The sequence below is a fragment of the Calliopsis andreniformis genome, chromosome 6, assembly GCF_051401765.1.
Source record: "Calliopsis andreniformis isolate RMS-2024a chromosome 6, iyCalAndr_principal, whole genome shotgun sequence".
In the NCBI taxonomy this organism is placed as follows: Eukaryota; Metazoa; Arthropoda; class Insecta; order Hymenoptera; family Andrenidae; genus Calliopsis; species Calliopsis andreniformis.
In genome coordinates, this window is record NC_135067.1 from 7,863,873 (window position 1) to 7,888,679 (window position 24,807).

General features: G+C 29.2%; 6 protein-coding genes across 14 annotated transcripts; 3 read left to right on the top strand and 3 right to left on the bottom strand.

Annotated features, from left to right (window-relative positions):
• Positions 1 to 597: 597 nt before the first annotated feature.
• Positions 598 to 1,918, top strand: Unc-119 (unc-119 lipid binding chaperone). Its single transcript, XM_076381413.1, has 4 exons — positions 598 to 1,093; positions 1,205 to 1,318; positions 1,411 to 1,710; positions 1,778 to 1,918. Exons 1-4 carry the CDS (start codon positions 949 to 951, stop codon positions 1,903 to 1,905), a joined length of 687 nt encoding a protein of 228 aa, XP_076237528.1. The 5' UTR covers positions 598 to 948; the 3' UTR covers positions 1,906 to 1,918.
• On the top strand, positions 1,800 to 7,264 carry LOC143181148 (uncharacterized). Of its 4 annotated transcripts, none has more exons than XM_076381407.1 (4): positions 1,800 to 1,935; positions 4,764 to 5,103; positions 5,965 to 6,125; positions 6,196 to 7,264. In XM_076381407.1, the coding sequence occupies exons 1-4, from the start codon at positions 1,930 to 1,932 to the stop codon at positions 7,108 to 7,110; spliced, it is 1,422 nt and encodes a 473-aa protein (XP_076237522.1). In that variant the 5' UTR covers positions 1,800 to 1,929; the 3' UTR covers positions 7,111 to 7,264. The 4 variants fall into 4 exon arrangements, with proteins under 4 accessions (XP_076237522.1, XP_076237521.1, XP_076237525.1 ...); XM_076381406.1 differs by lacking the exon at positions 1,800 to 1,935 and adding an exon at positions 4,401 to 4,673 and having other exon boundaries at positions 6,196 to 7,262; XM_076381410.1 differs by lacking the exon at positions 1,800 to 1,935 and adding an exon at positions 4,402 to 4,673 and having other exon boundaries at positions 4,745 to 5,103; positions 6,196 to 7,261.
• Positions 2,252 to 4,223, bottom strand: LOC143181149 (sn-1-specific diacylglycerol lipase ABHD11). 2 transcript variants are annotated; one of them, XM_076381412.1, is made up of 5 exons: positions 4,079 to 4,223; positions 3,556 to 3,715; positions 3,326 to 3,482; positions 2,908 to 3,273; positions 2,252 to 2,700 (listed from the first exon to the last, which is right to left on the bottom strand). In XM_076381412.1, the coding sequence occupies exons 2-5, from the start codon at positions 3,684 to 3,686 to the stop codon at positions 2,383 to 2,385; spliced, it is 972 nt and encodes a 323-aa protein (XP_076237527.1). In that variant the 5' UTR covers positions 3,687 to 3,715; positions 4,079 to 4,223; the 3' UTR covers positions 2,252 to 2,382. The 2 variants fall into 2 exon arrangements, with proteins under 2 accessions (XP_076237527.1, XP_076237526.1); XM_076381411.1 differs by lacking the exon at positions 4,079 to 4,223 and adding an exon at positions 3,807 to 3,966.
• LOC143181146 (putative phosphorylase b kinase regulatory subunit beta) lies at positions 7,247 to 15,824 on the bottom strand. Of its 5 annotated transcripts, XM_076381403.1 has the most exons (21): positions 15,466 to 15,824; positions 15,134 to 15,275; positions 14,936 to 15,054; positions 14,468 to 14,603; positions 14,184 to 14,391; positions 13,448 to 13,804; positions 13,156 to 13,353; positions 12,867 to 13,005; positions 12,517 to 12,797; positions 12,422 to 12,436; positions 10,294 to 10,524; positions 10,046 to 10,233; positions 9,856 to 9,971; positions 9,643 to 9,785; positions 9,447 to 9,579; positions 9,225 to 9,367; positions 8,948 to 9,150; positions 8,251 to 8,388; positions 7,835 to 8,075; positions 7,652 to 7,759; positions 7,247 to 7,574 (listed from the first exon to the last, which is right to left on the bottom strand). In XM_076381403.1, exons 2-21 carry the CDS (start codon positions 15,166 to 15,168, stop codon positions 7,398 to 7,400), a joined length of 3,309 nt encoding a protein of 1,102 aa, XP_076237518.1. In that variant the 5' UTR covers positions 15,169 to 15,275; positions 15,466 to 15,824; the 3' UTR covers positions 7,247 to 7,397. The 5 variants fall into 5 exon arrangements, 4 of the variants coding, with proteins under 4 accessions (XP_076237518.1, XP_076237517.1, XP_076237519.1 ...); XM_076381402.1 differs by lacking the exon at positions 15,466 to 15,824 and having other exon boundaries at positions 15,134 to 15,304; XM_076381404.1 differs by lacking the exon at positions 15,466 to 15,824 and having other exon boundaries at positions 12,867 to 12,950; positions 13,137 to 13,353; positions 15,134 to 15,304.
• A 47-nt stretch (positions 15,825 to 15,871) lies between these two features.
• Positions 15,872 to 17,817, top strand: LOC143181151 (PRKR-interacting protein 1 homolog). Its single transcript, XM_076381415.1, has 3 exons — positions 15,872 to 16,216; positions 16,405 to 16,584; positions 16,780 to 17,817. The coding sequence occupies exons 1-3, from the start codon at positions 16,118 to 16,120 to the stop codon at positions 17,029 to 17,031; spliced, it is 531 nt and encodes a 176-aa protein (XP_076237530.1). The 5' UTR covers positions 15,872 to 16,117; the 3' UTR covers positions 17,032 to 17,817.
• Positions 17,818 to 20,242: 2,425 nt separating this feature from the next.
• On the bottom strand, positions 20,243 to 24,321 carry LOC143180385 (E3 ubiquitin-protein ligase RNF25). Its single transcript, XM_076380079.1, has 6 exons — positions 23,850 to 24,321; positions 23,700 to 23,771; positions 23,251 to 23,491; positions 22,545 to 22,763; positions 22,130 to 22,441; positions 20,243 to 21,250 (listed from the first exon to the last, which is right to left on the bottom strand). Exons 1-6 carry the CDS (start codon positions 23,873 to 23,875, stop codon positions 21,068 to 21,070), a joined length of 1,053 nt encoding a protein of 350 aa, XP_076236194.1. The 5' UTR covers positions 23,876 to 24,321; the 3' UTR covers positions 20,243 to 21,067.
• Positions 24,322 to 24,807: the final 486 nt, after the last annotated feature.

Below are 24,807 nucleotides of genomic sequence, written 5' to 3' on the forward strand. Positions count from 1 at the left end.
GAAAATCTGTAGAGGTGCAAATAGCAGAAGCATTTTTGAGAAGTGTCAATTTGACACTTCAGTTTATACTATTCGCAATTACGATTTATACGCTTTATTTTTTATTTGAAAACACATCTAGCCGCATCGACAGTCTATCTCTTTCTTACACAAGAGTCACTGAATAAGAAAGAGAGAAAAAGAGAGAGAGAGAGATAGTGCTGCGCGGCCAAAATCTAAAGTAGTGTGTACGCTGTACGTATGAAAATTTAAAATCTTTTACATGTTCCCGCCATTTCCTTTAATATACCTAACATACGTACACATTAAACTTTGCTACTTACAAATAATTAGTTATTAATTTTGACTAAACTTTCAAGAATTTGAAAAAATGGATAGATTGCAGAAAAGTATATTCGAAGGGTACTATTTAGAAGACATACATATGTACTTTAGTATTTTTGTATCTAAGTATCTAAATCATTATAATTGTGCAGACTGCAATGGGGGTGGTTGGCAAAGCTTAGTCCCATATATTTCCGTTTATAGCGCGCATGGTATATTCTTATAAGATGGCGTAGGCGTAGATTGGCACTCAAAGACGGCTAAACCATAAACGAATGATTGATGTATGCATTACTTAAAGGCAAGAATCGCAACGAAATAGTAAGTAATATGGGAGAGGGGTTCTCTATATGCATATGTATAGTTTAAGATATTTATGATTGTCACTGATTGTCATCATCAGCGTTCGTTGTTGGAATGTGAAGAAATGCGACAAAATTGTTACGACGAAAGTGACATGACTCGAATAAACAATTGTAAAATTGGAAATAGCGATTGAAATGTTTTTAGCAAAATATGTGATAAATCTTTAATAAATATTGCATATAGTACTTTGGGGTTGACGTATACGATATTTATATTTTGTTGACAAGCATAATTTTACGATTTAGTTGTGTTTAAAGTATGAGTGTTGACAGCGAAAATAAATCAAACGATGCCATTGTTCAATTTATGCCGTCAGCAGATCATGAAAACGGTAATAATGGAAATGTTGAAGGAACTCCTATAACTCCGGAAATGGTGCTACGTTTACCGACAATTACAGACAGTAAGCTTTTTTATTTTAATGTACAAACATGTAATATATTGTTAACAAAATCTTGTTTTTTTTTGTTAGAAAATAATATGAAAATATATTATAATTTGTGGTTTTTTTTAGAATACTTATGCTCTCCTGAGGCAAATATTTACAACATAGATTTTACAAAATTCCAGATTAGAGACTTAGAAACAGGAGCAGTATTGTTTGAGATTACTAAACCACCAACTACTGGTTTGTGATTGTTTTAGATGTAACATAAATAGTGTATTATTACTTACAATTTAAATGTGTCACCAAATGTAACTTTATAATCTGTATTTTAGATTGTGATTCCAATCAAGACATAGAACCAGATTGTGAAGAATCTAATTGTGAGGATGCAAATGCTGGCCGCTTTGTACGATACCAATTTACACCTCAATTTCTTAAATTAAAAACTGTTGGAGCTACAGTTGAGTTTCTTGTGGGTTCCAAACCAGTAAATAATTTTCGAATGATCGAACGTCATTTTTTTCGAGACAGATTATTAAAATCTTTTGACTTTCAATTTGGATTTTGTATACCGAACAGCAAAAATACCTGTGAACACATATATGAGTTTCCTACTTTGCCTGCTGATTTGAGTAAGTAATTAATACATTTATTTAGTGTCCAAATTGTTAGTTCTTGACGATAAAAATAATTTTGCAGTTTCTGAAATGATTGCAAATCCATTTGAAACACGCTCTGATTCTTTTTATTTCGTGGATAATCAGTTAGTAATGCATAATAAAGCAGATTATGCATATAATGGTGGCCATACACATGATGTACTTTAGTCTGTGATTAGTTAAATACGACAAATGGAAGTTAGTATAAAATTTGTACTTTGCAAAAATGATTGTGATAATAGTAACACTCACTTAATATTAACACTTTTATTTTTTACGTGAATTTCCATATTTTTAAATATTTTTATATTAATGTTTGAATACAAGGTTTATATTATATATAAATTTTTATTTTAATTAAGTTTATGCCATAGTAACAATGAAATATGTTGTTTAATTTTTGCTTTGTAATTAATTATTTGTTCCTAAAGCATGGTCTTTCTTGAAACTGTTTTTTACTTATGATACAATCTTTTCTTGATTTCAAAACGGATGTATAGTGAAAACACATGCAAATTTTTACACTACACATAATTATATTTTACTCAATTTTTCACTTATTTTATCTATAATGTTATGAAGTTAACATGAATACATGTATATTTACAAAAAACATTTTGTGTTTCTTTTACATTGGGAAGATAATTATACATGTGATTTATTAATAAAATTGACAACAATCTTTAGGAATTCAGTTGGTTTATCGGCATGAACCCAATGATTTGCACCATTTATATATATAAATTCAGCTAATGGAAATAATTGCTTAATTTTATTATGATCTTCTACTCTTATGTAATCACTATTAGCGCCTCCTATAAATAATGTTGAACCTGTGTAAATTTTTGATTCTACATGTGGAAATACAGCTATTTCTGTTGCAAAATTTTGTTCTAATATAGGTAAATTAACTCGCCATTTATATTTCCCAACATCTGCTTCCACTAGGTTCATTGTTAAAAACTACAATGAAATATAACTTTAGTTTTAATGAAAGTTAATTTAGCAATTTAATATTTTATAAGCAGATTATGAATGTTTATGCAAATTCATATTTTTACAAGCATAATTAGGAAATGGCACTTAAATGCAGTTTTATTTCATCTATTAAATTTCCCATAAATGCATGAACATCCACAGTCTATTCATAAATAACAAATAATTATTTACTTGACGTAAAGCTGAAGATTTAATGGCATCTGCAAGTTGTTCCTCTACCATTTTACGTGCTTTTGTTAATGTTGTGCTTCCATTTAATTTTACAGTACGCATAACTCGAAATATTTTTTCCATTTCTACAAGACTAGGGCTAGTCCTCACTGGAGACATGTCTACCACTATTAATTTTTCTACCAATTCTGGATAATGTAAAGCTGTATACATCATTGCAGATCCTCCCATGCTATGTCCTATTAGTATAGACTTTTCAAATCCCAAATCATTCATAAGTTGCACCACATCCTGTGCCATATGTTTATATGTCATCTCCATAGAGTGAGGAGAATCTCCATGGTTTCTTGCATCTATAGTAATTACCTATAAAGTCATTCCAAGTATTGTTTATAACATATGAAAGTCATGTATCTACCTTCAGATCTGTTTGTTGATGTATTGCTTTAGATAATGAGTTCCAATTATTTTTTGAACCGAAGAGACCATGCATTATTATGACGGGGTACTTGACAACATCTTTAACTCCTTTTGTAGATTCATAAGAAGCATATGCAAGCTTTACTGGTTTTGAACTTAAACAATAATAAATAAACATAGTGTTAAAACAAGTAATAAATGTATACCTTTATGCCCATTCAGACTTACGAGTTAGAATTGCTGTGTACGCATTTGGATGACAAGTACGATGTGAAAATTGAATTAATAAAGTTTTGTTTGCAATAATATACACAAGCATTAAGAGTTACTATTTGATACCGACAGCACACACCATTCATGTTTCTTCTCCTTATTTATTGACAACACTCTGTAACAATCATATTTCTCATATTCAAAATTTTTGTAATATCTTGATTACATTTAAAAACATGGACTTCAAATTATAATTTTATACGTACAAGCATGAATTAAATTTTATTCAATAATGATGTAGTACAAAATGTGACGTATACATGACATAATCTCTGCTCTAATTCAAACTATGTCAAGACACCACAACTCTATCGATACAACTGACGAATATATGTATATGCATACATGCATTTGTAAATTGTATACCGATATGTTTGGTTAGGCCGCTCACTGATTTACAGAGCCTACGTGATTTCTGTTAGAACTGTCACAACTAGATATAGGGAATATAGGAAATTTCGAATAAGCTTGTACTCACCCTGTCAGTAATATAGTTAAACAGGACTTCAAGCAGGCGCCGTTAGTGTCGATGAAGGGATGATAGAAAGTCACGATTAGCAACTACACAATTAAAGTATAACTTAATCTGAAATAGAATGTCATGTCAGTTGTTAGTTTATATGTTACATGTCATCCTACAGAATAAGCACTGCTGCTTAATCGTGGTCTTCTATCGTTCCTTCGACACCAGCGACGCCTGTTCGAAACCCCACTTAACTACATTTTTAGCAGTGTGAGTACAAGCTTATTCGAAATTCCCTATATCTAGTTCCAACAGATTTAATGCAAGTGTTGTACTATCATCGATGTTGACTATTTATCTGTGGTTTTGGGTTTGATGCTGTGCGTTGTAGTCATATGATGGCATTAAAATTGTATTTAGAAACCAAAATTGTTTATTAGTTCAAATTAGTTCGTATGTTTGGCTCTATTTCTGAGCATAAAGCTGCGTAAAACTACTTTTGAATAAAAGTCAGTACATAAAATCTTTGTGATGAGTTGATGAGTTTAACTACACAGTAAACTTGATTTCTTCACTTGATTTTTTTAAAAGAATGGGTGGTGGAGATTTGGTAAGTCTGATCTTGATTTGAATACTTTATTATATAAATAGGAATATTATTGTACAATTTGTGAATAAAAGTGAACATTTTATAAGGTAGAATTTGAAAAAGTCGTGGCATCCATCTACTGTAAAAAATGTGGAGAAAGTTTGGAAAGCAGAACAGCAACAGAACCAGGAAAAGAAGAGAATAGCTGAATTAAAAAAAGAAATAGAAATGGAAAAAGATATGGAAGACATAAAAAAGCTTGCAATGAAACAAAATGTAACAGAAAAAAGAGATGATAAAAAATTAGATTGGATGTATAAAGGAACAAATCAGTTAATCAATAGAGAAGAATATTTACTTGGACGGCCAATTGATAAATCTTTTGAACAAATGGTTCATGCAGAGAAGAATACTGATGTAAATCATGCTCCTAGAAATCATGTTGAACATGGTATTATATACATTCAGCTTTATTACATATAGTGTGTAATAAATATAAATTTGAATATTTTAAGAGATGGTAGGGTAATTAAATGAAACACAAAATTTCTTATTTATCTTCGTTCTACCATAACAATGCAATGGAGTTAATGGTATGATCTTGAAACACAATATATCTTTCCTGACATCCTACTGTAATACTTCTGTCTAAAATATTTTTTCATATGATCCATATTTTCCTGGATATTACATAGACATATAATAACTTATATGTAATCATCTGGATATTACATATACATATTAATGTTACATGTATAACAAAATACATATACATGTTGTCATGAAATGATAATTACAATTTAATGTATTGAAATATATATTTGTTACACTATAACCACGTATCCAATTTTGAATAATAGTAGCCATGTACATATGTGAAATCTGTATAAAAAAGCGTACAATTGCACAATTAATCAATTTCTGAATTATTTTCAGTTTAAGATCTGAATTATTTTTTTCGCGATTCTCTTTGTAATGAATTTGTAAGGTGAAGCCTTTTCTTTACAATGGCTCTCTAAAAAGATAACATATGATTTTTTTGTGTATTTGTGAACAAGTATTACTCTCTTGTTGCTTCATCATTTCTTAGCATCATTCTTGCATGTAATGCAAAAGATAATACTGGGATGTGCCAGAATGATGCCACACAGTGGTAATGCATCGAAGGGAGTACTACTCATTTGTAAATATGCTAAGGACACACTAAATATAATATTTTTTCCATTGCAAATACTGTCTATAAAACATGTATATTGTAATTGCATCCTTATATCTACAAAGATTCATTGTTATTCTTTATCCATAATTTTAGAATGTGTTCCTCCTTCTCTACGCTTTTTTTCTGGTAATGAGCAAGTTGATTTAGCAAGAAAGATGCAAGAAGATCCCTTATATGCTATAAAGAAGAAAGAAATGGAAACAAGAAATCAGTTACTAAAAAATCCTGTTAAATTAAAACAATTAAGACAATTGGTAAATAAATATTAATATGAGTTATTAAAAAACTCATTCATTGATATTTATTAAGTTTACATTTTTATAGTTGGAGCAGCAGTCGAAAGAAGGCAAAAGTGAGAAGAAACAAAAGAAAAAAAAGAAACGACAAGATGAAGATAGTGATGATGAAACAAAACTGGATAAATTATTAGCTGTTAAATTTCAACAATTAAAAGATAAAATTAATAGTGAAGAGCTAATAAAATCAATGGGAAAAGAAAAACATAAACGGAAGAAAAAGTTAAAAAAGAAAATTGATCATTCCCGTAGTGAATCTGAAAGCAGCACTGAAGAAACTTCAGATGGTGAAGATATAATAAAACATAAGAAAAAGAAAAGCAGTAAAAGTAGGGGAAATAATATACAGACAAATAAAGTCAGCAATGAAAAATACATAGAAGAAACTGATAGAGAGAAAGAAAGAAAACAAAAAATATTTAAGAAACATACACGAAGTCGTAGTCCAAGTAGTGATACAAACAATGCTACAGTTCATAGGAAAAAAAGTAAAACAAATTCATATAAAAACGAAAATCAAGGTTTTTATTCAAGAAGTTCTCAGGATAAGCAAAATTCTTCTGAATTTTTTAGCGATAAATACAATAACAAAAGTTCGTTTGGCAAAGAAGTACGAGGAAGATATAAAGAACAAGATCGAAATAAAGATAAGTGGAGTACTAAAAGGAAACAAAATTTAACAGAGGAAGAGAAAGAAAGACGTAGGCAAGAAATGTTAACAAACGCCACGTGGAGAAACAAAGAACGAGAAAGAAATGTTAAGAAGTATCATGAAGAAGAAAAGAAAGAAGTGTATAATACTGAAGTGTACAATCAAGATTTCATTAGAAAGCAACTGGTAACCGCTACAGAAATGGGCACTGTAGCATCCAGAATTAAATCAAATATAAATAACATACAGCGATCTGGACGAGCAATGGATACGAATTTTGCTAAAAGGTGATTTTGAATAACATAATTGAATTGGTATAGTTATATCAAAACAATTACTTTTAATTATTTGTAAAATATTACTAATAGTTAATAATACTATAAATTTCAAATATTCGTAAATATATTTTTTAATATAAACGCAAACGTTGTCAATAAAATTATTATATTCTTTAATAATCTTGACGTATGTACATGTTTATGTGAAATACATTTGCAAAAAATATTTCAGTGATCATATAATTTTGATTTCTATATATTATTGAAATGTTTAATTTATTTTAACAGAAAACTATTTCACTATGCGATCTTGCACGTTTCTCTATTTTCAATCGCATCATTAATATCGTACATTGTTGTGAAACATCCTCCAGTAAGTACATTATTAACTACAGCTCTAGCAAGATATCCTGCAGTTAATGAGTAATTAGCAGAAAAAAATAATGATAGATCAGCATTTTTCTCCAGATTATGGTCCTAAAAAGATTAAATAAATATTAAATATTTTTTTTTACAACAGTTAATATATTTAATTGTCATAATTATATACATACCTTACAGTACATTAAGAAAGCATCTTCAACTAATTTGTTAAGATTTAATTGTTTTTGAAAACTTAACTCTGGGTTTCGGAGTAAAATTGTTGATACTATTGTCAACAGCTATAAAAAAAAATATACAATAAGCAGTTATATAAAACGTCTATTATACATATTTTGTATATTCATAAAAGGTACCTCTACAATAATTTGGCGATATTCTGGTAATTGTATATGATGAAGTAAAGATTCCACGAGTAAAGCAAATGTAAGTTCGGAACGAGTCATATTAGAAAGAGTAGGTTGTTGAGGTAATTCTCGTCCATTAACACAAATACCATCAGGACAACGCATTAATACCTCCCAAACATGATTATAGAAATGTGCAGGCACTCTACATAGGCAACCTTCAATTTTTCTGCGTCCCAAAACTGTACAGCTGTTACAACATAATGTGTGTATTATTAATTTATATGGAATCATTTATATGGAATCATTAACTATTGAATAAATATTTGTTGTCCCAAAAGTATTTTTCGTAATGTGCACGCTCAGCTTAGTAACAAAACGAAAAGGACTTATGCGACAACCTAATAGAATAGAGACTAACGTACTTTTCGTTAGTAGCCCAATCTTTGACTGTTAGTGCTTTTATAAGAAATCGACGAATTTCATATGGGCTATAATTTTCAATTGGTTTTGGGTTTTTAACAAATATCTGTAAGTAAAGTTTTATTGCTTCTATAACCCACCTATAAATAAAAATAACAATTAGTAATAAACATTTCTTTTTAAGGGGGTACATCACCCTAAGGTATCAAAAAGTAGGTGAACTCTTGAAATTTCTTGTATCAGTAATTATTGAATGATAAAGTAAGATTTTTTAAAAAATATAAATATGCTTTTCAATTTTACTTTCCAATTTTTAAAAAGTAAAATTGTTATAAAATGGCCGAGTTATTCACTTTTCGGTATAATTTATTTTTGTGTTTGTTTTATTACCTTTTTTCTTAAAAAGAATTATACATTCTGAATTACATGTTAATTTAGGTCAGATTTACGATTAGACAAATTCAATGACTTTAATTATTCAAAATTCATCAAGATCACAAATGTTACATTTAGAGTTCGAAACCAATTTCGAACTACAAATTTCATTTTTTACCATCCTTTCTAAATGAGATAAAATAGACAACTTTTTAAAGAGTTGTTTAAGAAGAAACAATTTTTTAAAACCATTAGCGTGACATATGTACCTTTTTAATACCATCAAAAATTGTAATATAATCATCAATATATAATTATTATTACCCAATACGTATTTTCAGTATTCCTTTAAACATTTCTGGATTTCTCCCAATAAGTCTGCCACAGTACAATAAAACCTCCTGTTGAAGTACAGCTTGTACTACATTATGTGGTTGAATAGTAGAATACATAACTGACTGAATTTCTGTTGGTGTCATTGGCTTATCAAATACTGTTTCTTCTTGTCCAATTACTCCAACAGTTATCTATTATTTATAGAAATGTGAGAATGTCATCATTGATGTAAAACTATAAATAGTTAAACAAATGTATAGATTACCTGCTTTCCTTTAACGAGAACACCTGTTATGAAAGGACTGATACTGTCAACAGTATGATTCAGTAAACTGCTACAATAACGAACAACTGTCCAATACCTAAGACAACCAGCTTGTTGATATAATGATCTTAATTGATCGCCAACTAAGATAGAACGATAAATCAAATGAAAAATCAAATTTGACATTGTATCTATGACAGTTTTAAGTGTATAAAACAATACCTGTCATTCCATTAATTTCATAATCAATACCTTCACGTTTCAACAAAATACCATACAATTGACACAAAGCATAAAGGTTTTTATTGCTACGAATTTCGCTTAATATATTATACAATGGTTCGTTTATATAAGACTGAAATATGAATTAACGAAGATAAATAAAAAAGTATGCAATTTTTTAATTGTAGACACTTACTGAATAATCTTTTATGTCTTCTGCATAAGTCAGAGCTTTAGGAACATCCGTAAGACTTTGATATCCAATATAATCATGTTCTAACTGTTTAAACTGAGTAAGCTCAAGATCTGTTTCTACAGTGTTCATAAAGTCCAAATGTTCTACATAACACACAAAAAAATAATTAATATGTAATAAATAATAAAAAGAAAACTATTAAATATTAATTACCAATACACGAAGATGAAATAAGATTTTGTAATCGTCCAATTCGTACTTTTGTTTTATCACAGTAGCCTTTTTTTAACATTGCAAAGAGATCAAGCATTTCTTTGAATTGTGGATCTCTAAATCAGAAAGAAAACTTAATAATTTGTACATATATAATTTCATTAAAACTATATGAAAAATTAATAAATACCTCATATGTTCTTCTCGTATTAAAAGGCATACAGTAGGTCGTCCTGACAATCGCCAATATTTACCCACAAACTGAAGTTCAGTTTTGATATCATCAATTAATAAAGCCATATCTCTATACAGATAAAATTCTGATACTTCAAATATTAGAGGGTAACAGAGCACTGTCATACCACACACTCTATAAACCTATAAAGAATTCCTTAAAATCTTTTTTTAAGTTTTTTTTTCTATACATCAAACACATACTTTGCTTGTGCCCAAAGATCCAATTGGTCTTGATGGACGACCTTGCAAGTTTAATTTATTGTTCACTCCTAACTTTTCATAGACCTTCACCAATTGTGTTGATGATAATATCTGGACAGGTTCTACTTCATGTGGAGTCTGCGTTTGTATACCATATGTAGCCATCATAGCTTGCAATCGCATAGATTCAGCAATAAGAACGATTTGTACTACAAGATCAGTATGAGTACCCTGACATACAGAAATTTTGTAAGAGATTAATCATGCACTATTATAATATACTGTGTATAAACACATTGTTAAAATCATTAATAATTAATACACTCAATTTTTCGTATTCATTGATACATTAGGAACTACAAAATCAAAAGTACTAAAGAAAATACTAAAAAGAATCTTCAAAAGAAAAACGTATAATTATAAAAAGCAATCATGATAAAACAAACTAGTTGCAGCAGGCATCATAAAATACAAAGAAAAAAGGGAAACAATCATGCTTCAACTCAAGCTCCATGCATTGTTGTATGCCTAATATAAAAATACAGGGTGAGTCAGAATAAACAGAATCCCTAAATATCTCTGTTACTTCCTATAACAAAATTATACTATTTGAAAAGTATGTAGACATTAATATGAACATAACTTTTTAAGGTCATTTTTTATGGGACTTCAAAGTCATTACTGTCTCTTTAAATGGCACCTAAGTTTTTCAGTTCAAGGTCACTTCAAGGTCATAGTATATTAGATTGATAAATTTGTCTTGACATCAGGTACAACGTAATCTAATAGAAAAAATCATTTAAAATAGCATTTTAAAAAATATCGAAAATTTTGAAATCCTATAAAAAAATGATCTCGAACAAATTTTGTTATTATCGTACGCAACTCTTTAAACAGTATAACTTTGTCCTAAGAAGTAACGAAACTATTTTGAACTTCAGTTTCTCGTGATTCACTCTGTATGTGTAGAATCTGGGTGGAAAAAGAGAACAAACAGGGTGCGAATTTTTTTTAAGAATATCCTCAAATAGTGAATCTACCTTGGATAGTAACTCTGAGTTATTCTCAACGTAATGCCCTATCTGAAAGTATTCTCGAGAGCAACTCGCGATACTTTTACTCTCAAGTAGACACGTACCCTTAGGGGTCCGCACAAGCTCAAAAAATACTGTTAATAGTTTTTAATATTGACAATAAGTGTGTGGTTCATTATCGTTATTTCGGAAGCAGCCGGTTACCATTTGGAAAACTTAAATTCGAATCCTGTTCCTGCGTTCGTTTCATTTTTCATTCCGAATCCTATGTGTATATGATCACACTACTTCAAAAGTCCAAACATATTTATAGATAGTAATGTATTTTAAACTGTGTGTACTACTGGAAACTAAAGACATCACATATACAGAGGGTGTCTACTTCAGTCTCTCCAGATGAATATCTCGAATCGAACATTAAAGGGGACAGGTCATATTGACTGATTTATTTAATCCTGTAATCACGACTCTACAAGAACAGTTCTTGTAGCTGTCAGAACACTTTCAAAACACTACCTTTTTGTGTTTTTTGTATAAGCTATTGTCAAGATATAAACACTTAAAAGTAACACTGCCAATAATAGCATTACTCGATATTTACCGTGGAGTATACGAAGGTTTATATTTTGGAAATAATTCATACAAGAGATAAAAGTAGCGTTTTAAAAAGAATACAGGTTCAAAAGAAAAAAAAACTAAAAGTTTATCTTTGCAGAGTTTTCGAATGTCATTATACAGTAAAATAAATGTCAACATGATCTATCCTTGATATCCTATAAGTAACACGTTTGAAACATTTTTCTATATCTTCCATATTTTTCGAGGTTTTGCCTAAAGAGACTAAAATGGGACACCCTGTATACATATTACATAATAGATATTATAAGTCTCATAATGACAAATCTAGAATCTACAAAGCTTTTTGTACTAAATACATATTATCACGTTACATAGATTGGAAGCGCAAAATGCACAAATACACATGTTTATGTGTTAAGCAGTAAATATAAATCTGTGAATCAAACTCTTAAGTATTACAGAAAAAGTTAAAGAAGAATATAGTGTACTACACACATACAGTGTCATTTACTTACAATACTGGGTTTAGCCTGTATGGGACAAAGACGTGTAAAATAAATTGTACAAATAATTAATTTGAAAGAAATAAGGTAAATGTATTTCTACGTACTTGAAAAGCTGAATACCTTCCAGCTTTTCTTGGTCTGTTGTATGAAGGAAGATATCGTCTAATTGGATCTAATTCATTAATATGCAATAATCCAGCAGTAAGCAACTGTGCAATTACAAACACAGCTTGATTCCATAAATACATGGGAGCAAGTTCAGTATCTGTAGAACTCCTTTGTCCCCTTCCTTCATTGCTTGCTAATCGATAAGTGTTACCAGGATCGTTTCTTTCTGCTTCTAAGTTCTCCTCAGGTACATAGTAACACATAGGTATTACAGGATCTATTTCGTTACAGATAATATAATTACATCTTATATTACTAAAATTAATTTCATTTTATCTTAACGTACCTCCATTGATGTCTTTATGCATTCGTTCTTTCAATAATTTTTGATATTCTTCTACTTGTTCTGGTAAGTTTTTAAAAACACCATCTATGATCATAAAAATATAAAACAGTGGCCACTCGCACTCTATATTATCAAATTCCTATAATAAATAAGTATGTTATTTCTTTTCTTATAGTACTAGTACTAATAAAAGATTGATATAATTGCATGAAGCCAGATCAGAAGTATAACAAATTCGTTGAAATGAACATTTAAAAATAACATACTAACAATTAAATACATCAGAGACCTTGATTTCACCAGATTTATAATAACGACGATCTTTATTTTCTAATATTGTTTTGTAGCCATCTCTTCCAAATCTTTTAAAACCATAATTGCCCTTTAATCTTCGAACAATATTTGCTTTTGTTTCATTGTATAGCACTTCTTCATGAGTGGCAAATGCAGGAAAAGATATTGTTGGTAACAAAGCTGCATCCACACTCTGTATGTATATAAAATATTTAAAATTTAAATATAAAATAAAAAATACCTTTGAAAAAGACATGAAATACTTTGATATCAAATATATATTACACCTTAGAGCTAGATTCTCTTGGAAGCATTGTTTCAAAAATACTGCGATTTCGATTATGAGCATCAATATCAACATATATGACTGACCAAGAAGCTCCTTTTTCTCCAAATAAGTTACATCCATTGATGGCTTCAAGGGCACTTTTCGCCATACCAATTGAACTAGCATGAATTTCAGGTGTACCATCATTGTATCGACTACCACGCTCCCACATACCGTAATCTGGAGTACGATATGCTCTTTCCACATAATATACAAGATTTTGTACAAATGCTACTTCATCTTGAGTATATATAATTTGCAAACCCGAAGAAATCATTTGTACCAAAAATATTAAATAAAGTGAAACTATATCAATCTACAATAAAAAAAACAATGAATTACAAATAGTAGTATATTACAATAGTTATGTATTTATGTAAATATCTAAATGTATAAAATATTCAGGGTGGACCAGCTAAATGAAATCATCCAAATATCAGCCTCATTTATTGTTATATATATGAAAAAACTTCTTACGATAAAGGTGCACTATTTCAAAGGACACATGTAATTCTGGAAAGAATTTGTTCATAAAATCTTAAAATGTATGTGTCCCTTGAACCAGTGCAACTTTATCTTCAATTGTTTTTTCATATAACAATAAATAAAACCAATATTTTGATGATCCCATTCAACTGAACCACTCTGTATAATAATTTCAAAGGGTTTAGTATTACATTATATACTATAATTACTTGTAAATGGTTGTATTCTGCATCTTTAAAAATTTCATCACCAGTATCTAAATGAAATTTACAATGCAGTGCAAAACGATTACATTGATTGCGTTTAAATAATTCTATTCTAGAAGATTGCTTGACCCAACATTCTAAAATTCCACGCATACATTTTACAGCTGATTGTCCAAGTTCATAGGATTTTCCACGATCATCATCAATACGTCTAACAAAATAATATTACATGTAACATTATAATATTAGTTACAAATAACAATCAAATATAAAATTTACTTTATTACCTATATGCTTGATATAAACTCCATATAGCAGCAGCACTGTAAATACTTTCCCTTATACTTCCTACTACTTTATCACTTGAAATTTGTGGAAATAAGCCTGTTATGCAACTTTGATAACGTAATAATTGTCTTTTCACTGAAAGTTATACATACATTTATACAGGGTGTTCCATAATATATACAAAGTACAGCAAGGACAGTTTTAACATGCTACAATGAGAAAAAAGATTTATATAAACATATGCTCAATGTGACTCGGCTTTTGAGTTACAATTTCTTTTGTTTTCTGTTTTCCTATATGATTTATAGGTCATAAAATCAGATTTTAGTCATATGTTTATACCAAACTCTTTCTTATTTTAGTGTCCTGAAACCACTCTTACTGTACTTCCCAAATATTACAGAAGAATCTGTACATGTATATGAAATAATTTCATAAAATCAATTTTAATAAAATAAAAACATTACCAATGCCATAATAAATATCAAGTTGTCTAACAGTATCTTCATAATTTGAAATCTTAAGGAACATGTCAATGTCCAGATCTATGACACTTCCTTGACGCGCATTTCTAATTTGGGAGAATCTACAAAACAACAAAGACAACATATTTATAAACTTTCAAAGAAATCAAATTTTTAAAATATTTATATAAAATTTTGAACCTCTTTGGATCTGTAGATTGTGTAACAGACGTCATTTTATTAAAAAAATTTTGACGTTTTTCTTCAAATTAGTTCTACTATTAGATAATACACATGTATAATTGTGTATTTTAGTTTATTCTCACGACTCCAGTAACATACACTGCAACCATAACATAAAAGAAATAAAATAATTGAATATAATACTATTATGTCCTTTGATACAATAATAAAAACAAACACTTTAGAAGGTGCTTGTCAACTGGGACAATAAAAACAGCTTTTGGATTAGATCTAAATTTGGCTGATATAACTATATGATATGACATATGTATATATGTGTATCTACTTACATGTATTAACCTTGGATATTGTCTAATACTATGCATGTGCAATTGATGTAGAATAATTTCTGTATATTATATCTGATTTATAAATAGGAATTGAATAATCTGTTTTAACAATATAACTATACAATTCGACTTAAATTTTATTAAATATAAAATATGTTCATATATTAACATAAATTGTGTAGCAACTTTGTAGTTAATTCCATCAAAATAAATTAATAGCGCAGTATAATTACGTTTCTAGCATAATAATTCTTTTTTTGACATATTGCGAGTATGTATTACGAGCAGCACCGATGCATATATACTACACATTCGTATCCATACACATGCAATTCTATCTCACCCCACAGAGTATTCCTAAGAATTGTCTGTGCCTCTATACTGCTCTATACTTTGCTCAGCAGCGCATACAGTTTGTTTTTAAAGATTGGCGCAGTTTAAACGACCATAAATCACGACATCTAACCCGTGAATCATAGATCAGTGGATTTTTTCAATTTTTCGTTTCTCTCTTAACACAAAATTCTCTATGCTCTTAACTACTAAGAGATAAGTTCACTTTGTATACTATACTCATATATGTGTACTGTATATAACCCCTTTTTGTTTTCATGTAATATTATAGTCATCAAGCTGATAATTATTAATTAAAATGTCAGAGAATAAAGAAAAAGAGGAAGAAAGACCGGTTGTTGCAAAAACCGCAATCGATTTACAACGTTTGAAACTTCAAAAGTTAATGAAAAATCCAGTAAATATGAACAAGTATTTCCTTATTGAATATTTTTGTTTCTTTTATTTTTGTTTATTATATATTAGAACTAATAAAATTTTGATAATCAAATTTTGTAATATTTGCGATAATTAAAGAATTTTCATCTGTAGTTGATGCTATTGTTTCTGTAACAGTAAAATATAGTGTAATTGTTATTGTAATAGGAAAAGGTTGTTATATTGCCAGAAAGACCTAAGGCAAAGAATACACCAACAGTGCCAGAGTTTGTTCGTAATGTAATGGGTAGTAGTGCAGGTGCAGGTAGTGGAGAATTTCATGTGTATAGACATTTACGACGTAAAGAATATGCACGTCAAAAATTTATTCAAGAAAAGGGTCGTAAGGTAATCTAAACTCATGAAATATAAGCTTATTATTATTATTTCAGCAAATATTATTTTAAAAATATTTTTATATTCTGTGTATAATATATTAAAACATATGTTATTATATTTTATTCATTTGTGTAAGGTCAAATAAATTATATCTTACGCTCACACAGAATATTAAAACATATATGTTTAACACATTTTTCTTAGGAACTCTTAGATGCTGAATATCATAGAAAGCTAGAAGAAAATAAAAAAATAGCAGAAGAAATAACAGCAAAAAAAAGAGCAAAAAGATTAAAAAAAAAACAAAAATGGAAACAAAAGAAACAAATGAAAACGGAAAATATAGTTGGGAAAGTTGAAAATAACAATGATAATTTTCGAGCAGAAAGTACAGAAGAAGAAAGTTCAGAAGAAGAACAAATAAATGAGAAAAATGATGTGTCAAGTTGTTCATAGTATTAAAATAATATAGAATTTAATGGGACAATGAAACTGTACAGTATAAATCAACATTATTTTGGAAGTTTAAATGAAAATGGTTCTTTTTAAAATGAATCGTATTTACATGAACATTTTAATTCAAAAAGTATTTTCATTCTGAAATATGAAATTATGGGTCCTTATGTAAATATAGTTAAAAATAGAAACCAGGATCGAAAAAGTATATGTTTAAACAAATTTGGAATAACTTTTTAATAAAAACATATACAGGGTGTAGGATTTTAATATATAACTAAAAATTACTCGTTAACTACCACTTCTATAAGAAATGTTTCCAATAGGTATTGAATGGTTTTGAGGAGGACATTATATGATAATTAATTTTGCTGTAGGTGGACGAGTAGAAAGCATCAGAAGTCCAACTTTGTTTTTTCTTTTTAAATGGGCTCATATAATTTTTAATGCAAAAAAGAATTCAGTTTATTATTTCGTACAAAAGAAGTGCTAAACATCTTTGATAGAGCATGTAGTTAATGAGTAAGGGTGCGAACAGTACTGTCACGTCACGTGAAATCATGTTGTATACTATAGCAAATCTATATTGTTAGCCGAGGTTTTTCCCTTGTTTAGACCTATTTTGCTTTAATATAAATTTATAGATTAAAGTGGGACACCCTGTATGTAAGAGGTAAAAACAGTGCATAATACTTGCCAATATGATAACTTACGTATTTGTTTGTATTTTAAATAATTCTAATTTGTATTCAAGTAAAATTATTGCTAATAAAATAATTAGAATGATGTGTTATTTTTATTTATGATAGATAATACAGAATCTGAGAAATATGAAATATAGAGACTTTTTGGAGACCATACTGGATCTGTTAGAACTAGAAGAGGTCGGTGTAGGGAATTTAGAATAAGTTTGTACTCACCCTGTTAGAAATGTAGTTAAGTAGGACTTCGAGCAGTCACAATTAGGCAGTTGTAAAGTATAAGCATGATTTGAAATAGTGTCAATATGTTAATTAAATATCACGGTATACGCCAAATAAACGCCGCTGCCTAATCGTAGCCTTCTATTGTCCCTTCGACACTAGCGGCGCCTGTTCGAAGTCCCAATTAACTACGTTTCTAGCAGGGTGAGTACAAGCTAATTCAAAATTCCCTAAATTTATTATGTGTAGTTCTAACAGATTTAATGCAGGTCTCTGTAATTCTCAGCTTCTTTATCATTATTTAAAATAATGGCACGTGAAAAACCCAATAAATAATTTGTAAATTTTTGATAGCTGTACGGCCAACTCAAATGATTCTGGCTGCACTAACACACTTTATCTCTTTCTTTCTTATTCATGCGAGTAAGAAAGAAATAGAGAATGTCGGTACGGTCAGAATAATCTAAGCACAAAAAGGTTTGCCACCCTGTAGTACATAATAAAGTTAGAATAGCGATGTAGGTCGGGGAAGACCAGTTTTTTCTCGTGTACGTTCTCTTTCCGCGTTGCCCTCTGTGAGTATGTGTGTTATCTTTTCGCCCCAAAATTGGCGAAAAACTACTTTAGCTTTTGACAGAAATGGTTAAAAGTATCAGGAAAACTTAATATGAGAGAAGGTATACTGAAAAATGGCGGAAAATGAAATTTAAGTTTTGGACGAAATGTGCAAAAATATCAGGAGAAAATATGGTATGAAAGAAAGTATCATGGGACTTTTAAAAATTTACGAGAAATTATTTTAGCTTTCGGACAAAATGTGTAAAAGTATTAGGAGAACATGACATGAAAGGAGGCCTATTCAAAAGTTAACGGGAAAGGCAACTTAGTTTTTGGCCGAAATGTCTAAAGCATCAGGAGAACATGATATGAAAGTAGGTATACTGAAAAATTACTGCAAAAGTAGACTAATTTGACATTCTATCATAAGATGCCTTTTATTTGAGCTACACCACCACCCTTTAAAATACTGTCACGTATATTGTTCACACTATATATTTTTTAAAAAATTAATTTCATTTTAATGTTTATACCAAACCTAATTATTTATAAAGAGGCAACTGAAATAATAAAAAACGGTTTTTATTACAAAATATATTTTTAGTATTTTCTATTTTCTATTTTATAATTTTTGCGTACTACAATATTTATATGCCATTCAAAAGAATATGACAAAAATATAAAAATAAACATTAAAAAAATATATGAAGTGAACAAATTTGCCTAAGTGATTTTAAATTCATGATCTTAGACTAGCCACGTATTTGTGGTAGATTATTATAATTTATTTATTTTCTTCTTATATTGTATTTTTATTATATCCAACATATTCTGTAATGCAAGTAAAAACATAAAAGCACCAGTCCAGATCATGACCTTCCTTTGTGAATACACTCTTGGAAGGTACAAGTCATCAAATGTGTTATTACTCAGCGAATAGTAAGTATATTGAATGACTGTTCTTATGTGAAGCCGCTATGATTAGTAATTAAGACTATTTAGTAAATTTCTGGACAAAACAGATGATCATTGAGTCTGCACTTTTCCCTCTATGGCATTGTAAAGTGGATTGTAAATCATTTCTGCATATTCTCAACGCTCTAATAGCCGAATATGTATAAATACGCATTGCGCCAAACATCAGAGCTCAAACCAGATCGAAAAAATAATCGAGCGTTCGGAGAAACAAACGTTTCATCTTGTAAGAAACACGAAAGCGACAACGCTTTTCATACCACTAGATGGAAAGTAAGGTGTGACAAGTGTTGGATAACACGTATCCGCGTAGAATTGTGATGATGAATACTTTTCTCATAAATAGCAATTGTATGAAAAGTTTTGTCATACCTAGGATGTACGTACACATTTCTCTGTCACTGTAATGGTCAAAGATTGCATCTTTTATATAATTTTCATATAAACATGTACATATTTACAACACAAGTGTAGTAAACATTAATTTCGTAACAAAAATGTTATAATTAAATACAATATGTATCAAATAATGAATAAATAAAGTTCCTCTTTCTTTACAAATCTATTTAACTGAACAAGAGTCCTTTCACAAATATCACAATTATAAGAAACATTTTTTAACTATTGATAATAACTTAATTTACATATGAAAAGAAATATTTACAATAAATCTTATATTAAAATAACAAAATGAAAATATAAGGTCTAATTATATAGATAAATTGTAGTAACTTAATGAAATTTTTTGAATGCAAATATTACATATGTACAAAAGGTAACAAATGTCATAAAGCTATTAATAAACCATATATTTTACATTACTGTTTCCATACTTTGCAGAAATAATGGTTGATTCATACACTAAACCAAGTTTCTTAACTCTTGAAAGGTATATTTCATGTTTTAAACTTGAGATATAATAGCATTACATGTGTTTTCCTAAAGATTTATATTACCTTCAAATGTATGTATTAAACTTTCGATTTAAAAGGAATAAGTAAATACTTGTTTAAACACTGATCCATGTTTGCTCTGTTACATGAAACGATCTATGGCATCGTTGACAACTAAATGGCGATGTGAAAATAAATATTATAAATTGGGAAGCTGACTTACAAATAATGAGTAGAACTACATAATAGAAATAATAAATATTATTGTTTTATGTTCTTATATTATTAATGATTTATCCACAGGTATAAAATATTTTTATCGCAGCATTTGCATATTTTTCCTTTTCTTTTGTTTATAAACTTCTAGTGTACTTACAGTTTTTTATATATATCTATATTAAAAAAATGAATTAATTAACTTTGTACGATTGCAGATCGTTTTAAAGAGCACCATGGCTTCAGTCTACATACACAATTTTTGAAAGTTTTATAACATCCCATTTTATACATAATTATAACGGGAATGTTCCTAAACGATGACACCTATAATTTTATCACGTAAAAATGATTCAAAATTAAACAGTTCTTATATAATATATTCATAATTATGCTACTAATATTATTTATATTGTATACAGTTAATGAAATAGGAGACCAGATAGTAAATAATTTACTTCGAACCCATTGTCATCTGGGGCCAACTTCAGTTTGTTTAACTCTGTCAAATTGTCGACGATAATGTGGTCGTCCACGACCTCTATTCCGATGTCCTCGATTATTATTTCCATGGTAAGTATGATGTAGCGGTCGTGATTGACAATTAGTGTGATTTTGCGTCTGATGCGAGGGCTGCTTTGATTGTGGCAATTGCTGAAGAAAATACTTTTGATTAAAACGACGGAATTTACTAAAATACTAATAAACCATAACAATTTTGACTAAAATGTTACCATTTGATAATAGGGTCCGTAATTTTTAGAGACATGAAACAGCTTTATTTACAAAAATTGTATAATGTGGAGGACCCCTTAATATAGAGGTACTATTTTTTTTAACTGAATATTTTCTAAGATCATATTCAATATTTTCAAGATCATATTCATTTTTTTAAATGGAACGTTATATTTTTCTATTCCTAGTAAAATAGTGGGTTGATCTCAACGAGCTCTCATACGAAAATGTGTTTGAAACTTTGTTTTTGAATTATCTTGTGTTTAAAAAAGGTTTCCAGCTGTACATAGTCACATAGACCGATCTATTTACAATTCTTTTTTCATATAATTTAACACAGTGTAGATTTTTACAATTCCTTTTTTTATACAGTTCTAACAACGCTTTTTTTTTTAAATTTCTTAATAACTTTAAGGGACGATTCTAGACACCAAAACAAGACGAAAATCAAGAATAATGATTTCGCGTTTGAGGCTTTGTTTGTTACTTTAACAGCTTAATAAAATTGCAAGTTTTGGTAAAAAGAATGTTTTTTTTTTAATACTTCTATTTTTTGTAACAAATGTAAAAAAACTAAGTTTTTTTTTATTTTATTTTTTTTGACCCTTTACCATGCCCGAGTCTCAGTCGGGATAAACTGTCAAAGAATTAATAAAGTTAAATATTTACAAATATATTTTCAAATTCAAAATGTTTTAACTGTACTTATATAGAACATCCAAAATAAGATATTCTACATACTGATTATTTAATGCTTATAGTATAATTATCTGAAATATAATACAAGTGTAAACATACCATTTGGTTGACAGGTTGCACAGTCTGATTTACATATGTATTCAAACTGGTTCCAGGTGGATTGAGTCGTTCAGTAGTGGCACTAGATTCATCTTCTGTTCTTACTAACATTTTTACTCCTTCAGCTTCTAAGTCAATTATACCACCTCTTTGCTGTTGCCTTAGAAACAGTGCTGCCATTTGTGTTTGTAGTTCTTTTAATTCTGCAGTAACTGAAAAATCTGTTGCAGCTTCAACGTCAATCGGTGGTGGAGCAGACCATAGACTTTCTATATCACAATTGATTGATTCTCGACATACAGGGCATATAGCCTAATGAAATACATTAATGTTATATAAGCAAAAGTATTAAAAGTGTTTATGTAGATTGATAATTGTAAAGTACATAATAACGAGAAAATGAAAAATAATATACCTGAAATTTATTGTTAGTATCTTGTTGCCATTGTGGCAGCTTTTCTTGCTCTTCTCTATAATACTGCTCTGCAGCTCCAATATGTGCAGCTAAGCAGTGTGAATGAAAGTAATGATAACATTCTGTTTTGGTAAATTCATCTCCTTCTCGGAAACCATACAAGCATATGGCACATTGATCCGTAGGAAGATTGCTTCTTGTGAGATGTTCTCTTATTAACTATTACAATAATCTTGTTAATTGTTACTACCATGATAAACATAATATAAAATATAGAGGTACATATGAACTAATTTGTATTGTACATGACCTAGATATGATATTAGGTATATTAAAATATTCAGTAATATTAATTTTTTACTTATATGCTATTTTGTATTACCTAAACTATATATGTGTTGCATTTTTTAAGATTAATTCATCAGTCAGATCTAACCCAGACCTATGTTCATATCTCAGAAGGGAAAATGTATGTATTAAAATAAATAAAAAATGTCATAATGATGTAAGTAATAGTCTTTAGTAATACAAACCAGCATACAACTAAAAAACTAGGTATTATTAAAAGTATGCATAAATAAATTGCTTTTTCATTATTTTGATGTTCATAAGCTATCTTGTAAAAATGTTTCATATTTGTAATAAAATGTAGAATATTTTAATGTACATTATTATATAGACATATAAACATGTATACTCAATATACCTCAATAAGTTCAAACATGACTGGTTGGCCTATGAAATCTTTGCATTTGGCTTCTGCATCTGATTGCATGAGTTTTACTGTTTCTTCATCTAATCCTCTAGGATTTCTGAGACTAATAATAGGTGATATATCGGGATAGCCCACTGGTAATTGAACAATTAGTGTCACACAAACGTATTGCGATTGAGAATCTTCACCAGTTGAAGGAAACAATACAGTTTCTATACATTCTGGTTCACCTCTAAAAAGCGATAAGTGTCTGTTATTATATATTTATAAAAAGATACTCATTATTATACCATAATATAGATTATACTATACTGTTTTCATCAGAAGTAAATATAAAATGATATTAAACACTTAACAAATCGATTATTGAAATAAAGAAGTATTAATTTAGTTTAATCACTGAATTACAAGCATTACATTTTCTATAATGAGAAACTTACCTGTTATTTTCTTTTATGTTCAACTCATTATCAAGTAGTATAGCCTTTAATGCTTCGATTTCGTCTGTCACTCTACAAAAAATGTTCATAAATATCAAAGAAGTAGAAAATTAACAAGAAATATTTATTATTAAATTTTATAAAAATTACCTTTCATCTATCATCGTATCTGACATTGTTGTTGGAACGAACAGCGATACAGCTCTTTTTGCAGAAATTATTTTGAATTTGACAGAATAAGTTTTTATGGACTTCGTCAATTACGAGATTCTCGATAAGCATCAATGTGCGTCAATATTGAAAGCTTTCTGCTACTATTTCCGTTACCAACTGAATCGCCTTAAAATTATCATAGTAACATAGCCATTGCATTTGTTACTAAGGAAAACTTCACTAAATAAACTGTTCACTTTACTTTTCTACCAAAGCACTTTTCAATATATATTTCTAGTTTTGTTTCTACTTAAGTTTTACATATAATATAATATTTATATGCTATTATTACATTTACAGAAATTAGTTTCTAAAGGAATTTATTTAGTAACCTTAACTCATTGATTTGTATAACTGAATACGATTTCCTCCGTTTTTGAGCTGCGCCATCTCATAACAACTGGAGACCCTTAATTCAAGGGTAAAAAATATATTTATTCACCCTGTTAAACTCATTTATTCTCCCTGTACTCACCCTGTTAAAAATGTAGTTAAGTGGAACTTTTAGTAGGCGTCGCTGGTGTCAAAAAGGCGGTAGAAGGTCCCGATTAGGCAATACGCAATTAAAGTATAACATAATTTGAAATTTGAAATAGAATATCAGTAGGTGTCACGGTGCAATTACAGGGTGATCAGTCTATATAGAAACCAACACTCATTAGAGTGTAACACTGTAATGAGTGTTGGTAGCACTTATAATACTAATAGCAATTAGAATAAATGCTACCAACACTTGGACGGTTTTCAAATAAACTGATCACCCTGTATATAAGCGCCACTGCCTTATCATGGGCTCCTATCGTTCCTTTGAGATCAGAGACCCCTGCTTGAAGTCCCACTTATAACATTTCTAGCAGGGTGAGTATAAACTTATTCGAAATTCCCTATATTCTCT

Excerpts from the sequence above, each read along its gene's own strand:
- LOC143181146 (XM_076381403.1), bottom strand. The coding sequence starts at position 15,168 with ATGACGTCTGTTACACAATCTACAGATCCAAAGAG. Across the intron at positions 9,972-10,045 it reads ATACGAGAAGAACATATGAG|AGATCCACAATTCAAAGAAA; the intron begins GTATTTATTAAT and ends TTTCTGATTTAG. Across the intron at positions 7,575-7,651 it reads CTTTCTTAATGTACTGTAAG|GACCATAATCTGGAGAAAAA; the intron begins GTATGTATATAA and ends TAATCTTTTTAG.
- LOC143181151 (XM_076381415.1), top strand. The coding sequence starts at position 16,118 with ATGTCAGAGAATAAAGAAAAAGAGGAAGAAAGACCGGTTGTTGCAAAA. Across the intron at positions 16,217-16,404 it reads AAAAGTTAATGAAAAATCCA|GAAAAGGTTGTTATATTGCC; the intron begins GTAAATATGAAC and ends TTATTGTAATAG. Across the intron at positions 16,585-16,779 it reads TTCAAGAAAAGGGTCGTAAG|GAACTCTTAGATGCTGAATA; the intron begins GTAATCTAAACT and ends CATTTTTCTTAG.
- LOC143180385 (XM_076380079.1), bottom strand. The coding sequence starts at position 23,875 with ATGTCAGATACGATGATAGATGAAAG. Across the intron at positions 23,772-23,849 it reads GATACGATGATAGATGAAAG|AGTGACAGACGAAATCGAAG; the intron begins GTAATTTTTATA and ends CATTTTTTGTAG. Across the intron at positions 22,764-23,250 it reads TCATGTTTGAACTTATTGAG|TTAATAAGAGAACATCTCAC; the intron begins GTATATTGAGTA and ends TTATTGTAATAG.
- Unc-119 (XM_076381413.1), top strand. The coding sequence starts at position 949 with ATGAGTGTTGACAGCGAAAATAAATCAAACGATGCCATTGTTCAATTT. Across the intron at positions 1,319-1,410 it reads TACTAAACCACCAACTACTG|ATTGTGATTCCAATCAAGAC; the intron begins GTTTGTGATTGT and ends TCTGTATTTTAG. Across the intron at positions 1,711-1,777 it reads TACTTTGCCTGCTGATTTGA|TTTCTGAAATGATTGCAAAT; the intron begins GTAAGTAATTAA and ends ATAATTTTGCAG.
- LOC143181148 (XM_076381406.1), top strand. Across the intron at positions 5,104-5,964 it reads TAGAAATCATGTTGAACATG|AATGTGTTCCTCCTTCTCTA; the intron begins GTATTATATACA and ends CCATAATTTTAG. Across the intron at positions 6,126-6,195 it reads TAAAACAATTAAGACAATTG|TTGGAGCAGCAGTCGAAAGA; the intron begins GTAAATAAATAT and ends ACATTTTTATAG.
- LOC143181149 (XM_076381412.1), bottom strand. The coding sequence starts at position 3,686 with ATGAATGGTGTGTGCTGTCGGTATCAAATAGTAACTCTTAATGCTTGT. Across the intron at positions 3,483-3,555 it reads GTACACAGCAATTCTAACTC|TTCAAAACCAGTAAAGCTTG; the intron begins GTAAGTCTGAAT and ends TTATTGTTTAAG. Across the intron at positions 2,701-2,907 it reads AATCTTCAGCTTTACGTCAA|TTTTTAACAATGAACCTAGT; the intron begins GTAAATAATTAT and ends ATTTCATTGTAG.